The 16,044-nt window shown below is 57.1% G+C and overlaps 1 protein-coding gene, 1 long non-coding RNA gene and 2 other non-coding genes across 4 annotated transcripts; 3 read left to right on the forward strand and 1 right to left on the reverse strand.

The window, feature by feature from the left end:
- Positions 1-708: 708 nt before the first annotated feature.
- HNRNPUL2 (heterogeneous nuclear ribonucleoprotein U like 2) lies at positions 709-11,149 on the reverse strand. The gene is made up of 14 exons (XM_069882341.1): positions 10,121-11,149; positions 8,227-8,356; positions 8,063-8,139; positions 7,076-7,215; positions 6,712-6,802; positions 6,502-6,614; positions 5,964-6,230; positions 5,767-5,889; positions 4,532-4,660; positions 4,275-4,443; positions 2,797-2,997; positions 2,138-2,214; positions 944-1,051; positions 709-850 (listed from the first exon to the last, which is right to left on the reverse strand). Exons 1-14 carry the CDS (start codon positions 10,821-10,823, stop codon positions 782-784), a joined length of 2,397 nt encoding a protein of 798 aa, XP_069738442.1. The 5' UTR covers positions 10,824-11,149; the 3' UTR covers positions 709-781.
- Positions 11,150-13,128: 1,979 nt separating this feature from the next.
- LOC138734615 (uncharacterized) lies at positions 13,129-15,846 on the forward strand. Its single transcript, XR_011339595.1, has 8 exons — positions 13,129-13,148; positions 13,550-13,581; positions 13,755-13,797; positions 14,097-14,190; positions 14,603-14,626; positions 15,035-15,059; positions 15,248-15,270; positions 15,777-15,846. It is a non-coding gene; the product is annotated as an uncharacterized lncRNA (long non-coding RNA).
- Positions 13,617-13,686, forward strand: LOC138734635 (small nucleolar RNA SNORD26). The gene has a single exon (XR_011339601.1). It is a non-coding gene; the product is annotated as a small nucleolar RNA SNORD26 (small nucleolar RNA).
- LOC138734636 (small nucleolar RNA SNORD22) lies at positions 14,415-14,540 on the forward strand. Its single transcript, XR_011339602.1, has one exon. It is a non-coding gene; the product is annotated as a small nucleolar RNA SNORD22 (small nucleolar RNA).
- Positions 15,847-16,044: the final 198 nt, after the last annotated feature.

Here is a 16,044-nt window from a genome sequence, read left to right on the forward strand (position 1 = left end):
TCCCCTCCAAATCATTTTTTTCCCAAAAAATGGGACTTTTTCCTGCCAAAATGGGATTTTTTCCCCTCCAAATCAATTTTTTTTCCCAAAAAAAATGAGATTTTTCCTGCCAAAACGGGATTTTTTCCCCTCCAAATCAATTTTTCCCCAAGATATGGGATTTTTCCTGTCAAAATGGGATTTTTTCTCCTCCAAATCAATGTTTTTCTCAAGAAATGGGATTTTCCTGCCAAAATGGGATTTTTTCCCCTCCAAATAAATTTTTTTCCCCCAAAATGAGATTTTTCCTGCCAAAATGGGATTTTTTTCTCCTCCAAATAATTTTTTTCCCTCCAAATCAAAATTTTCCCCCCAAAATGGGATTTTTCCTGCCAAAATGGGATTTTTTTCCCCTCCAAATCAATTTTTTTCCCCAAAAATGGGATTTTTTTCCCGTCCAAATCATTTTTTTCCCAAAAAAATGGGATTTTTCCTGCCAAAAATGGGATTTTCTGGGAATTCTAACCCCCCCCTTCCCCCAGGATGACAAAATTCCCGCCCCGGCTGAGCCAATTTTTTTTTTTTTTTTTTTTTTTTATGGAATCAGACAATTTTCTGTTCAACAAACTTTAAAAAAAAAAAAAATGTACAGTTTTTCCGCCGTCTTTTCTGGAATTTTTAACCCTTTCCCACCCCCCACACCCCAACCCTCCCCTCCCCACCCCCTCCTCCCGCTTTTCCTCCCCCCCTTCCCCTCCCCAAACCCCAGTTCCCATCCGGATTTCGGGATGCGGCGGGGGATTCACCGGTAGCCTTGGTAGCCGTAGTAATTCCTGTAGTACCGGTCCCTGTCCTGGTAGTAGTTCTGCCACTGGGAGGGGGAAACGGGAGCGTTACTGGTTAGACTGGGAAGCGGGGAGAGGCGGGAATTCCGGGTGGGAATTCCGGGTGGGAAGGCCGTTACCTCCCGGTTGTACTGGCGGTAGTAGTCGCGGTAGCGGTTGTAGTCGTAGTCGCGGCCGTAGAAGCGGTCGTAGTCGCCTCGGTAGCGGTCGTAGAAGTTGCGGTAACCCTGGCAAAACGGGATTGGCATCGGGAACGCCACGACCCACCGGGATTTCCACACCCCCCTCCCCAGTGATCCCAGAAAGCCGCAAGCCAGATCCCTCCCTCCTTCCAGTCCGGATCCCTTCCTGTCCAACCCAGAGCCCTCCCTCTTAATCCGGATCCATTCCCTCTTAATCTGGAGCCCTCCCTCCTTCCAATCCAGATCCCTCCTTCCTAATCCAGACTGCTTCCTCCTCAATCCTTCCTCCTTCTCTCCTTCCAATCTGGATCCCCTTCCACCTGCCAAATCCAGAGCCCTCCTCCCAATCTGGATCCCTCCTCTCCTTCCAATCTGGATCCCTTCCTCCTCCCAATCCAGATCCCTTCTTCCAATCTGGATCCATTCCCTCCTTCCACTCTGGATGCCTTCCCTCCTAATTCAGATCCTCCCTCAATCCAGATCCCTCCTCCCAAATCCAGATCCCTTCCCTCCTTCCAATCCACATCCCGCTTTCCAATCCAGATCCCCTTCCACCTCCCATATCCGGATCCCTCCTCCCAACTCCCAATCCCTCCTCCCCAAATCCCAACCCCTTCCCTCTTTCCAACCCGGATCCCTCCTTCGCCAATCCGGATCCCCTTCCACCTCCCAAATCCAGATCCCACCTCCCACTCCAGATCCCTCCTCCCAATCCGGATCTCTTCCCTCCTCCAAATCCTGATCCCTCCTCCCCAATTTGGATCCCACCTCCCAATCTGGATCCCACCTCCCAATCCTGGATCTCTTCCCTTCTCCCCATCCCGATCGCTCCTCCTCGATTCTGGATCTCTTCCCTTCTCCCAATCCCGATCCCTCCTCCCAATCCCAGATCCCTCCTCCCAATGCTGGATCTCTTCCCTCCTCCCAATCCTGACCCCTCCTCCCAATCCCGGATCCCTCTCCCCCCAGGGCTCCGACTTGGCCTCACCCCGTTTCCCGCCTTTTCCTGCCCCCGTTTCCCGCCTTTTCCCGCCCCCGTTTCCCGCCTTTTTCCCTGGCCTCGGGGCGGGGGGGCTCCCACTCCTCCCTCCCTCCTTCCCGCGGCCCCATTTTCCGCGCGGGCTCGCTCACCCCTCGGTTCCCGGGCTGCCCCCAGTACTGCTGCTGCCCGTACACCCGGTTGTCGTAGCCGCGACGCTGCCCGCCCACTGCCGAGGGAAAAAAGGGGGATGAGCTCCGGCCATCGGGGAAGGAGAGGCGTTTCCGGGAAGGAAAAGTGGGATGAGGGCAGCGGAAAAGCTCCAGGAAGCAGGAGGAGCTCTGGGAAGTGGGATAAACTCTGGGAAATGAGAGTAAGATGAGCTCTGAGGCCGGAATGGAGGCGCCGCTTCCCACTTCCGGGAGCAAATCCAAGGTTGGTGCTGGAATCTGGGAACGAGGGGGGTTTCCAGGAAGGAAAAGCGGGATGAGGGCACCGGAAAAGCTCTGGGAAGTGGGATGAGCTCTGGGAAATGAGAGTAGGATGAGCTCCAAGGCTGGAATGGAAGTGGCGCTTCCCGTTTCCAGGAGCAAATCTGAGATTGTTGCTGGAATCTGGGAAGGAGAGGGGTTTCCGGGAAGGAAAAGTGGGATGAGGGCAGCGGAAAAGCTCTGGGAAGTGGGATGAGCTCTGGGAAAGGAGAGCAGGACGAGCTCTGAGGCTGGAATGGAGGCGCCGCTTCCCATTTCTGGAAGCAAATCCCAGGTTATTGGAAACCCCCGGAAGGAGGCGGATCCCGCCGGCTCCTCACCATATCCCTGGCCGCGGTTGCGGTTCTGCCGGTTGCGTTTGTTGCGGTTGTTGCGGCGATTGGCTCGTTTTTCCGAAGGCGGAAGCAGCTTCCGGGCCTCTTCCTTGTATTTGGTGACCAAGGGCTGGGCCTCTTCCTTCTGGAGTTCTCCGTAAATCACCTCGTCCAGGTAATCGTTCTTTTCCGGCAGGGAATAATTTGCTGCGGCGAGAAGCGGAGAAGATCTTTGAGGCTCTTCCAGCCCCGGAGAACCCTTTCCGTGAAGGAATCTTTCCCAAATTCCAACTCCAACCTCAGCTTTAGGCTGTCTCCTCCCATCACTCGTCACCACGAAGTCTCCTCTCTTGTCCCAAACTTCTCCATTCCCTTCTCTCCCATCCTTCCTCCTTCCATGGAACCATTCCCAAATCCTTTTCCCATGGATCCATTCCCAAATCTTTCTTCCTTCCCATAGATCTACACCCAGATCCTCCTCCCATCCTTCCTTCCCTCCCAGAAATCCATTCCTAAATCCTTCTCCTTTCCGTGGATCCACACCCAGATTCTTCTTCTTTCCCATAAATCCATTCCCAGATCCTTCACCCTTCCCATAGATCCATTCCCCGATCCTTCTCCTTTCCCACAGATCCATTCCCCGATCCTTCTCCCATCTCTCCTTCCACGGATCCACACCCAGATCCTTCTTCCTTCCCATAAATCCATTCCTAAATCTTTCTCCCTTCCTATAGATCCACACCCAGATCCTTTTCCCTTCCTTCCTTCCCACAGATCCATTCCCAGACCCTTTTCTCATTCTTCCTCCTTTCACAGATCCATCCCCAGATCCTTCTTCCATCCTTCCTTCCATGGATCCTTCTTCCTTGCCATAGATCCACATCCAGATTCTTCTCCCATCCCATGGATCCGCATCCAGATCCTTCTCCCATCTTTCCTTCCATGGATCCACACCCACATCCTTCTCCCTTCCCATAAATCCATTCCTAAATCCTTCTCTCTTCTTATGGATCCACACCCAGATCCTTCTTCCTTATTTTCATGGATCCACACCCAGATCCTTCTTCCTTTCCATAAATCCATTCCTAAATCCTTCTTCCATCCCATGGATCCACACCCAGATCCTTCTCCCATTCCATGGATCCGCATCCAGATCCTTCTCCCATCCTTCCTTCCATGGATCCACTCCCAGATGCTTCTTCCTTCAATGGATCCATTCCCAAATCCTTCTTCCTTCCCATAGATCCACACCCATATCCTTGTCCCATCCCATGGATCCACACCCAGATCCTTCTCCCATCCTTCCTTCCATGGATCCGCATCCAGATCCTTCTCCCATCCCATAGATCCACACCCAGATCCTTCTTGCATCCCATGGATCCACACCTAGATCCTTCTCCCATCCTTCCTTCCATGGATCCAGCCCTTCCCAACCCCCCGACTCCCCCCCGGAAGAGCCTGCGGGCGCTTCCCGCTGTCCCAACCTTTCATTTCCAGCATCACCGACTCGGGAACGTCGTCTCCTTCCGCTTCCTTCCGCAATTCCAGTCTCTTTTTCCAATCCTCGTCCGTCGGGACGATCACCACGACCTTCCGGGAGAAGCCCTTGAAGGCCAGAAGCTTCCGGCGCTGCCCGGAGTTGTAGACGTTGCACTGGCCGGGGCGGAAAAACCAAGGGAGAGTTAACGAAGCTGAGTCGGGGATCGGGGGGAATAAAAAAAAAGGGATTTGGGAAGCGGACCTGGTCGAGGATGAAGTTGCGCTTGGCTCGGGGGGCGATCTGGACCAGCTTGCTAAGGCACTGAGCGGCCTGCTGGGCCAGCAGGTCCCGGCTCTTGGCATCCAACTCCTCCGCCTCGGGGCCCCTCGTCTGCGGGAAGAGCAGGAGTGAGGCCAAGGGCAACCGCGGGGGATCCGGACTACCAGGGAAGGGATCCGGACTACCAGGGAAGGGATGCGGGCTACCACGGGAAGGGATGCGGGCTACCACGGGAAGGGATGCGGGCTACCACGGGAAGGGATCCGGGCTACCACGGGAAGGGATCCGGGCTACCACGGGAAGGAGGCAACCTGAGTGGAAGGGTGTGGGGCTACCAGAAAAGGGATGTGGGCTACCAAACAGCAACAGAGACAAACAGAAAAAGGCTGCAGATCCGGCTGAGCTCCCTACATACGGATCCACATGTGGATGCGGATCCAGATGTGGATCCGGCTGCAGATCCACTTTGATGCGGATCCAGATGCAGATCCACTTTGACGCGGATCCAAACGCGGATCCGGCTGCAGATCCACTTCGATGCGGATCCAGACGTGGATCCGGCTGCAGATCCACTTCGATGCGGATCCAGACGTGGATCCGGCTGCAGATCCACTTCGATGCAGATCCACATGTGGATCCCACTCAGCTCCAGCTCTGGATGCGGATCCAGCTGCAGATCCACTTTGATGCGGATCCAGATGTGGATCCGGCTCAGCTGCGACTCTGGATGTGGATCCAGATCCGGCTACAGATCCACTTTGATGCACATCCAGCCTGGCTGCCGCTCTGGATGCGAATCCAGATGCAAATCCGGCTCAGATGCAGCTCTGGAAGTGGATCCAGGTGCAGATCCGAATCGGACACAGCTCTGGCTGTGGATCCAGATGCGGATCTGGCTCAGCTGTGGCTCTGGACACGGATCCAGTTGCAGATCCACTTTGATGCGGATCCAGATGTGGATCCGGCTCGGCTGCGGCTTTGGACACGGATCTGGATCCGGCTACAGATCCACTTTGATGTGGATCCAACTCGGCTGCAGCTCTGGCTGCAAATCCAGATGCAAATGCGGCTCAGATGCATCTCTAGATGCAGATCCAGCTCAGCCACAGCTCTGGAAGCGGATCCAGGCACAGATCCGAATCAGACACAGCTCTGGCCGCGGATCCAGACTCGGCTGCGGCTCCGGGCCCTGTTCCGGGCTGCGGCTCCGGGCTCACCCGCAGCTGGTGCAGCACGGTCTCCGTTCCCAGGATGTTGTAGCGCTTCTCCCGGTTTTCCTGGCTCTGCTTCTGCGCCCACTGGGTTTTCCCGGAGCCCGGCAGCCCGACCATCAACAGCACCTGGTGGGAAAAGGAGCAGCGCTGAGCGGGAACGGCTCCGGAATCGCCTCCAGAGGAAGGCGAAAGGCACTCACCTCGCATTCCTCTGTGGATTTCGGCGGGAGCGGAGTGCGGATTCGCTCCTCGACGGGAACCGCGTGGATGAAGACAAATTCCGGAGGCGCCGGGAAGAAGGGCTCCTCCTTCTGCCCGAAGTTGAGTTCCACCACGCAGCTTTTGCACAGGACGTGGGGCAGCAGCGCCCGCTCCCCCAGCGATTCCTTCGGGATCCGGAACGCCGCTCCCACCTCCTCGCCGTTCTTGGAGAAGGACAGTTCCACCACCTCCTCGCCCTCGAAGTTCTGGGACACGAGGAAAAAGACGGAGTTTTTCACCCCCTGACCCTTTCCCCCCCTCTCGAAACGTTCCTTTTTTCTCTCATTTCTGGGAATATCCTGCTTAGTTTTCCACCAGCAACGGAGCCGACGGCTCCGGATGCGGATCCAGATGCTGGTATCGCATCCAGCGCCTCCGTTTTCCTAACAGCTCCACTTTTCCGACACCTGGCAATCCTCCCAAAGCACTGGGGCCTCTCCCCCGGGGATCCCGGCTCCGGCCTCTCCCTCCCCTCACCGCAAAGCATCCGATGACGTCGTTCTCTCCGAAGCTTTCTCCGAACTCCTCGAACTGTCCGTTTTCCACCTTCAAGCCTCGGCTGTCGTAGCCGTAGGAAAACTCGTCCTCGCCTGGAGGCGGAAAAAAGCATCGTTAGAGGTAACGGGGGGACCAGGAAAAAACGCTGCGAAAAAAAGGGTGGAATGTCGGGAATGAAGCCAACGTTACCCAGCTGCGAGCGGGAAAAATCCACGGACCAGCCGACGCGGAAGAGAGGAACCTCCGTGCATCCTTCCTTCACGGGGAGATACTGCGTCACCTGCGGGATGGGAGAGGTGCTCAGGGCGGAAAACGCGGATACAGGTGGAAAAATCCTGCTGGAAAGGGGGGTTTGAATCCCTTTCGGAGAAAATCAAAAGGTTTGGTGGATAAAAAGCGCCTGGAAAGGCAGGAAAAGCGAGCAGAGAGGTGGAAAATGGGAACTGCCTGTATCCCTGCTTGGCAAATTCCTAAGGATGGAGCATCCTAAACCCCCCAAGCGGTGCTGGAGAAGCAGAAAAAGTTTGAGCTGCTCCGGATTCCGGTCGTTCACCTTTGCCTCGAAGCAGATTTTCCCCTTGGTGACTCCGTGAGTGCTCCGGGCTCCGGACCAGAGGGCAGGGAATTTCTCAGAGAAGAGCGGCTGCCCCCCGTAGCGATCCCGGCTGGCTTTGAAGTGGAGATCAGAAGTATCTAACGGGGAAAAAACCACGGTGCGATCCCAAATCTGCTTGAAATCCTCCCCGAATCCACCTCAATTCCTCCTCGTCTCATCCCAAATCCACTCCAGATCCCGGAGATCCCAGCAAAATCCCCCCGAATCCCGCGAGAATCGCAAGAATCCGCCCCCAAATCCCCCTGAAATCGCTCCGAGTCCTCCAGAACCGTCCCTGAAATCACTCTGAGTCCTCCAAAATCGTCCCACATCCCCCTGAAATCGCTCCGAGTCCTCCAAAATCATCCCAAATCCCCCTGAAATCGCTCCGAGCCCTCCAAAATCATCCCGAGTCCCCCTGAAATCGCTCCGAGTCCTCCAAAATCGTCCCTGAAATTGCTTGCAGTCCTCCAAAATCATCCCAAATCCCCCTGAAATTGCTCAGAGTCCTCCAAAATCGTCCCACATCACCCTGAAATCGCTCTGACCCCTCCAAAATCGTCCCTGAAATCACTCCGAGTCCTCCAAAATCCCCCTGAAATCACTCTGAGTCCTCCAAAATCGTCCCACGTCCCCCTGAAATCGCTCAGTCCTCCAAAATCCCCCTAAAATCGCTCCGAGTCCTCCAAAATCATCCCAAATCCCCCTGAAATCACTCTGAGTCCTCCAAAATCACCCCAAATCCCCCCAGAATCACCAAATCTATTCGAAATGCCCCCCAAATCCACCTAAATTCACACAATCCCCCCCCCAAAACCTCCCCATAATCCACCAAAAATCCTTAAACGCCCCCAAACCTCTCCAAATGGTCCCAAACTCCCCCAAAATGGTCCCAACCCCCCCCAGAATTCCCGAGGGAGCCCGGCTCCCGCTCGGCAGCCGTACAAGTATCCAGGATGACGACGGTTTCATCGTCCTCCCCTTCCCTGGGCTCTTCCTCGGGTGGCGGAGGGGACTTGGATCTGGGCGAGAAGGGAGGAAAACGGGGAATGAAGGAGCATTGGGAAGGCGGGATCCGTCTCCGGAGGCTCCGGAAGCTCCGAACTCACCGGCTGTTGTAGGCCTCCTCGCGGAATTCGTAGTAGGCCCGGCCGTGCTCGTCCTTCTCATCCCGCTGCCGCTTGACGCCTCGTCGCTCGCCGTCGGAGCCGGCCGGTTTGGATTTGTCGTCCTCGTCGGCTGCGGGAAACAAAAACCACGGATTATCGATCCTAAAACCGCAAAAACACACGGAATTCAAGCCCAAAACCAGGCGTCGTCAACGCTTTCCACACCAAAACCTCGTTGCAAAGCGGCTCCCGCTTCGCTAAACTCCGTTTGTTGGGGTTTAAAATGGGATAAAACGAGGAGAAGGGTGGAATTCCAGAGTTTTTCGCGCTCTCCCTGCCTCCTCGTTATCCCAACCTCGTTATCCCGCCCTCTCCGGAGCTCCACGTGTCGCGACGCCACATAAACATCCCGAAGCCGCCACAAATCCATTGGGAAGCTCCGGAAAGCAAAGAAACAACCCCAAACACAGCTAAAAACCCCCCGATTCATGCAAATTCCGCTCGGATTTTCACCCAGAGGAGCAAAAACTCGGGATCAACGTTCGCTGGTTAATTAATAACGGAAACCTCAAGCCATTACGGGGGCAAAGGACTAATTAGGCAGCGGATAACAAGCGCTGGAGAGCTCCGAGAGGGATGGAAAAACCTTTCGATTCCCAGCGTATGAGGAACAGCAGGAAAACAGCGCTGAAATTTGGAATTACAGGTGGAAAATCCACTTTTCCATCCTTTTCCAAGAACTACAAATAAAAAGCTTCTCATCTAATAATAATTTTCCAAGAATAACGATAATTATCCGATGTTATTCTACCCGGTTTCCCAGCCAAATGGAGCCTCTGGCTCCGCCACCACCAAAAATCTTTCGGAAAAGGGTTTTTATTCCCAATAAATCCCAACCAGGAGCAAACGTTTCCTTTCTCCACTCGCTCCTGACGCTTCCCAGCTCTAAGGAAGCACTTCCAATCCATTAATTCCCACCAAACGCGCATCCCCAGTCGATTCCAACCGGAATTTTTCCTCCTTATCGACCTCAAAAGGGTTTTTTCCCCTCCCTGTTTAAAGCGACTCGGAAACCAGAATCGCTTCCGATTCCCTCTCGGACACAGCAAAACCATCAGCGAGGAGGGAGCCTCGAGAGACGCTTTCCTGGGTTCCGATAACGGATAAATCCCTAAAAATCTCAGAAGGGGAAGAGCCAAGAGCGACGTTCCCACTCCAAATCTACCCAAAATGGGGATTTCGGTGTCTCCGGATCCCACTTGGAGATGTTGGGGATGCAAAAAAGAGCCAAGGAGAGAGTTCCCGCTTCCGGATCCCCCAGAATTGGGATTCAGGGGATTCCATCCCAAAAAAAAAAATCAGGATTTTGAAGGGGGATAAAGGAACCAGGATTCGGGGAGAGGAAACGAACAGGAGCCAGGATTTGGAGGAGAAAAATAAACCGGAGTTTTAGAGGAATGGGGGGAAAGAACCGGGATTTGGGGGAAGGAAACATGGGAACCAGGATTTTGGAGGGGGGAGAAAGGAACCAGGATTTTGGAGGGGGGAGAAAGGAACCAGGATTTTGGAGGGGGGTGAAAGGAACCAGGATTTTGGAGGGGGGTGAAAGGAACCAGGATTTTGGAGGGGGGAGAAAGGAACCAGGACTTTTGGAGGGGGGAGAAAGGAACCAGGACTTTTGGAGGGGGGAGAAAGGAACCAGGACTTTTGGAGGGGGGAGAAAGGAACCAGGACTTTTGGAGGGGGGAGAAAGGAACCAGGATTTTGGAAGGGGAAGGAGGCTGGAAAAGGGGCTGAAGAAGGGGGGGAACGGAAAACGGGACTAAGAGAAGGGGAAGAAGAGAAAAAAGGCGGGGGAAAGGGGGTATCAAAGGGGGCCGCGCTCCGTGCTCACCGGCCTGGGCTCCCTCGTCCTTGGCCTCGGCGGCGGCGGCTTCGTCCCCGCTGGGCGCCTCCTCCTGCGGCCTCTCGGCGCCGTTAACGCCGCCTTCGGCTCCTTCGGGCTCGGCCCGGGGCTCAGTTTCCACCCCGGGTGGCTCCTGAGGGGCCGCCTGCTTCTTCTTCTCCTCCTCCTCCTCCTCCTCCACGGCCGCTGCTTCCTCCACCGGCTCTTCCTCCTCCTCCTCCTCTTCCTCCTCCTCTTCCTCGGCGGGGCCGGGAGGGGCCGCTTCCACCTCGCCTGGAGCCGCTATTCCCGCCGGGGCTCCGGTTATCCCTCCCGGGGCACCGGTTATCCCTCCTGGAGCTCCTGTTATCCCAGCCGGGGCCCCGCCGGCCTCCTCCTCATCAGCCAGCAGCGCTTCCTCGTCTTCCTCCTCCTCCTCTTCTTCCTCCTCTTCCTCTTCCTCCTCTTCTTCCTCCTCCTCCTCGCCGTGGGGATGAGCGGCGGGGCCTCCCGCCGGCCCAGCTTCCCCGGTGGGGCCTCCTCCTCCTCCACCTCCTCCTCCTCCTCCTTCCTCGGGCCCGGCCGCCAACATCTCGGCGTCCAGAGCCTCCTGAAGCCGCTGCGCCAGCTCCACCTTCAACCCGCGGGCATCCAGGCCCCGGCGGCCCAGCTCGGCCCTCAGCTCGGTCACCTTCAGCCTCTTCACATCCATGGCGGCGGCGGCGGCGAAACGGCGGGGACGGAGGGGGGGGGGAGGGGGAAGGGGGGGGGAAGGGATGAGGGGAAGGGGGAGGGGGGGGAAGCGGAAGCGGGGCCTGAGCTGAGGGAAAAGGAGGGAGCGGGGGGGGGAAGGTCGGGCCTGGGCCCCCGGTGCGTGAGGAGAAGGCGGGGCCTTACGGAAACGCCTTAGCGAGCTCGGAGAGAGGGAAACGAAGAAGAAAGGGGGGGGGGAGGGGGGCTCTGCGTGGCCTTAAAGGCCGCCCCGCTCGGCCCTTTCCCCGCTTCGACGCCGCGTTCGCCGCCGCCGCCGCCTTCAACGACGCCCCCGGACGCGTCTGCGCATGCGCGCGGACCCCCCCACCCCACCCCCCCCTTCCGCGTCTTTCCCGCGCGCGCACGCGCCGTCGCGCATGCGCGAAACCCCCCTCCGCGCAGCCGCGCCGCCTTCCCCTCCCGCCCCCGGCGCCGCTTCCGCTGGCCGCGCGCTTCTGCGCATGCGCATCTTTCTCCCACCGGCCCCACCTACGTGCGCAACGCTCCCCGCGTGCGCCGGCCCCGCGCCTTATTTTGTCATTGGCCGCGCGCCGCGCAATCAGAAAGCGGGAAGGCCGGAGTCTGCCTAGCAACAGCGAACGCCGCGCGCTGACTGGCTGAGGGCGGGCTGAGCGCGCGCGCCTCCGTCGCTTTCCCGCCCTCCGCGCCGTGGCGGCCATTTTGCGTCAGGGACGGGGCGGGAGGGAGTGCGCGTTTTGGGTTGAAAGGGCTGCGAGTAATGCTGATAAATGAGAGAAAATAGGGTCAAAAATACCATTTTAGGGGGGGTTATTTAAGCGGGGGGCAGAGGTGAGGCGCTCAGAGGGAAATGAGGGGAAATCTCCCCCCAAACCCCAACCCACGCTGGTTTTTTGCCTCGTAAATGCCTTTTTTGGCGTCGGATTTAAAAAGACTGTGGGTTTTTCTCGCATAATTTACCAAATCTGTCCAGTGTGAAAGCAAATCTGGTGCTGGGGTTAATCTGGTGCTGTGTCTGCTTCAAGAATGGACTCAGAGGCACCCAAAAAATGTAAAAGACACGTAAAAAGCTAAAATAGCCCCAGAAGTGGGGGTAGAGACCCCCCTAAAGAAGCCCCAAGATGGCGAAACTGGTGCTGTCCCCCTCCAAAAATGTGCAGAGACACAAAAAATGAGTGCAAAGACCAAAAATGTGAGTCCAAAGACCCCCAAAATGGGCAGAGAGACACTAAAAAGAAGCCCAGGGACCCCCTAAAAGGTGCAAAAATGCGCAGAGATGCAGAGTGGGTGGAGGTGCCCCCCAAAAAGCCAAAAGACCCTAAAAATGAGCACAGAGACACCCAGAAAAAGCTGAAAGACTCCAAAACGGGTGTAGAGACCCAAAAAAAAAGCCCAGAGACCCCAAAAATGGGTCTAGAGGAACCCAAAAAAGGAGAAAAAGACCAAAAACTTGCCTGAAGCCCCCAAAATGGGCACAGGGACCCCAAAAATAGGCACAGAGACCAAAAAATGGGTGCTGGGATACTGTGTATGTGTCCTCAGGCCCCTGCAGCCCCCCTGGTGATGGTGGCTACCAGCACGGCAAACACGGCCACCACAGCACCCGTGGCCGCAGTGGCCAACGTGACCACTATGGCCACCCTGGCAACCATGACCACCAGAGCGCCCGTGGCTTTAGTGGCCACCATGGCTACCAGAGCACCTGTGGCCACCCAGTGACCTATGGCTGTAGTGGCCAACGTGGCAACCATGATGACCATGGTTACCAGAGCACCCGTGGTCACCAGAGCACCTGTGGGTGTAGTGACCATCATGACCACCATGGCTACCAGAGCACCTGTGGCTGTAGTGGCCAACATGGCAACCATGACCACCAGAGCACCTGTGGCTACCAAAGCACCTATGGCTGTAGTAGCCAAAAGGGCAACCATGACCACCACGGCTACCAGAGCACCTGTGGCCACCAAAGCACCTATGGCCATAGTGGCCAACATGGTACCTGTGGCCACCAAGGCGATTAGCATAGCCCCGCCCCTTATTCAATCAGGCCACGCCCACAAGCGACAGGGCAATTAAATACCCCCTCAGACCACGCCCACCTCATTTACATAAAACACCTTATAAGGAATCTCTTTGCATTCGCCACACCCACCCACAGAGCTCATTTGCATAACCACGCCCACTCGCTACTAACACCCACGTTTCGCTCCTTAGCCCCGCCCCTTCCCGTCATGCCCCGCGGCCTATTTAACCGCTCGGGCGCGAGAGGGGCGGCCATTTTGTCGCTGGTGCCGCTGTCGTTAAGGTGAGCGCAGCGCCGTCGCGGCTCGTTCCGGCGGCAGCGGTCGGGGTCTCCCCTTCCCCGGTTAGAACAGCTCCAGCGGCTCCTTCCTCCTATCCTGGGGCCTCGTCCATGTGGTTCCCGCGATCCCGCAGCGCTGAGGCGCCCGGAGGGAGAGGGGGGGAGGGGGCGGCGGGGCCGCCATTTTGTGCGGCCTCCGCCTCGCTGGGGTTTGTGGAGCCTTAGGGACAAAATTCTCGGTCTCGCTGAGGCGCATTCAGTGATGAGTCCGTTCACAGACCTGAACTGACCGCGGTGTGAAGGTTCCGAGTGGCTCTGAGGAGCGCTACCCACGCTTGTGGGTCGGTTGGGAGTCTCTCCCCATTTCTGCTCCTAATGCTGATTTTATTTCGTTTTTTTTCTAGGCCCTTACCCCCGCGTGGACCCTCTAAACGAGGTGGGTAAGGTTTTATTCCACCTCGGGACGTGGGGCCGCAGGGATGAGCCATCGAACTCTCTCTTTCCGACGCCAGTGGGGAAGCTCAAAACTTCTCTGAGCGGCCCCCACCCCCGAGGCCCCCGCGTGAGGCTCCTGTGACGCGATGTTTCACCTTTTAATCTCATTTTTAGATGTGGAATCGCTCGCCCGGCTTCCTCAGCGTCTCCTTTGCGGGTAAACGCGGCATTAGTGCATTTTACAGGGAGTGGGGAGGGAATTTTCACCTCAAACGAGTTTCCCACCCCCGTGGGGACCGACGAAGGGGCGATACCCCCCTATGCTATGACCCCCCCAGGGGAGATTAGATTAGATTTGGGTCCCCGCAGTCGCTGTTCGGTGACGATTGTCACGACAAGCATATGGCTGAGCATCCCTGATGCTGCTTGAACGCTGAGAACGGCCTTGGGGAGGGATTTTAAACGGGGGGCGGCATTAAATTAATAACGGTAATTAATAATAATCATTCTTTTCAGCTATAAGGGCGGGGTGACGGGCTGGATCAGCCCCAAAACGGTCTGAATTCACTCCAAAATGTGAAGCGTGCCGCGTGGAGTCCCCCGTGCTCAGGTACGCGCCCCCCCTGTGTCCATCCCTGTGCCCCCCCAAGTCTGATGGGATGAAAATTCCATGCTGGACACAAATCCCATGGCAGCTTCGTTACCAAAGCCCTGATCGGACACCAAACCCCCCCCGGAGAGGGGGCTCCTATGTCCCCAATCCCTGAACCCCCCTTTTTTTTTTATTTCTGTCTCCACAGCCGGTGAGTCCGGATTCTTCCTTGTTTTGGGGGCCCCCCATGAGGAAAACCCCACGCGTCCGACCCCCTCGTGCTGCGCCAGAGCCTGCAAAGGCTGAACCCACTGGTGACAACGGGGGGACAGGGGGACGCCCTGTCCAGAGGGGACAGTCTGAGGGGGCCGGGGACAAGGGGAGGGGGCTCTGGGGGGGCTGTGCTGACCCCCCCATTCTCTTCTTGCAGGAGGAGCCGGAGCTGCGGAACCAGGTTTGTTCCGGGAGGGGTTTGGGGGCCCAGAGGGAGGGTTTGGGGGGTTCTAAAGTGGTTTGGGGGCAAAGAGGGAGGGTTTGAGGGCAGAAAAGGAGAGTTTGGGGGATTCTAAAGTGGTTTAGGGGGTTCTAAAGGGTTTTGGGGACAGAGAAGGAGCGTTTGGGCAGTTCAAAAGGGGTTTGAGGGCACAGAAGAAGGGTTTGGGGGGGTTGCAAAGGGGTTTGGGGGCTCAGGGTCCTGCAGAGCTCTCTCTCCCCCCTCCCCACGTGATGAATCCCACTCTGGAATCTCGTTCGGCTGACGCTGGCTGCTGATCCCCCACTTCTGATGGGGAGGGGGGCCACTTCTGGGGTGCTCCCTCCCCTCTTTTGGGGTCCCCCTGACCCCCAGGTTTGTTCCCCACAGGTGACGCCGTGCGGGGCAGCCCCAGGTAGGTCCTTAGGGGGTGGATCTTGCCCCCCAAAACCGAGCCGCCCCCCTCATTTGGTGATGAGCACCCCTAGCTCACTTTGAGCTCCCCCTGAAAACACTCGAACGCCTGAAAATAGAGGGGGGGGGTAAAAAAAGGGGGTTCGGGGGCGTGGGGAGAGCTCTGACCCCTCTCTTTCTGCCCCACAGGGAGAGGAGGGGGCGGCGCTGAGGTGAGTGGGGGGCTGGAAGGGAGTCCCTGGGGGGTCACCTGGGGGGCTGGGGGAGGCCATAGGGGTCCCTGGGGGGCCAGTGAGCCACTTGGGGGGCTAGTGAGCCACTTGGGGGGCTGAGGGATGCCAGGGGGGTCCCTCTAGGGTGACTTGTGGGGCTGGGGAGGTGCCCTAAGGGTCCCTCTGGAGCCACTTGGGCTACTTGGGGGGGCAGTTTATGGGGCTGGGGGGAGCCGGGGGCTCCCTACGGGGTCTAGAGGCCCTTGTGGGTTTAGGGGGGCTACTTGTGGGGCGCCCCCCGCCGAGGATGAGCCGTTACTGCCCCAGACTGAGAGCCCTGAGTGAGCGCACGGGCTGAGGCGGGGGGGGCGTCAATGAATGAATGAATGGGGCCGTGGGAACGGACGGAGGTCACGTGGCCCGACGACCGGATTTATGAATGAGCGGGGCTGCGGGGTGGGCGTGGCCTCGCCGGTCCCTCACTACAACCCCCCCCTTCCTCGCAGGCCCCGACTGGAGTAAAATCGACTGGAATAAAAGCGATTTGGAATAAAATTCACTGGTTTTCAAGCCAAATCACGAGTTTTTCTTCATTGTTTTGAGTCCCTTTCTCCCCGCCCCCATGGCTGCTGCCTTCCTGATGGGTCCTGATGATTAACTACCCTTTTGCCCCCCCCAACTCGATCCTGGGGGTCCATGACCCCTCCCCATCCTCTTTTTTCCTCCGTTTCTGCTCCTTTACCTCCTCTTTATTCTGGGATCAAATTCTGGATT

The sequence above is a fragment of the Phaenicophaeus curvirostris genome, unplaced genomic scaffold (assembly GCF_032191515.1).
Source record: "Phaenicophaeus curvirostris isolate KB17595 unplaced genomic scaffold, BPBGC_Pcur_1.0 scaffold_122, whole genome shotgun sequence".
Taxonomy (NCBI): domain Eukaryota; kingdom Metazoa; phylum Chordata; class Aves; order Cuculiformes; family Cuculidae; genus Phaenicophaeus; species Phaenicophaeus curvirostris.

Excerpts from the sequence above, each read along its gene's own strand:
- HNRNPUL2 (XM_069882341.1), bottom strand. The coding sequence starts at position 10,823 with ATGGATGTGAAGAGGCTGAAGGTGACCGAGCTGAGGGCCGAGCTGGGC. Across the intron at positions 4,444-4,531 it reads GCAACTTCATCCTCGACCAG|TGCAACGTCTACAACTCCGG; the intron begins GTCCGCTTCCCA and ends CGCCCCGGCCAG. Across the intron at positions 851-943 it reads ACCGCCAGTACAACCGGGAG|TGGCAGAACTACTACCAGGA; the intron begins GTAACGGCCTTC and ends TCCCCCTCCCAG.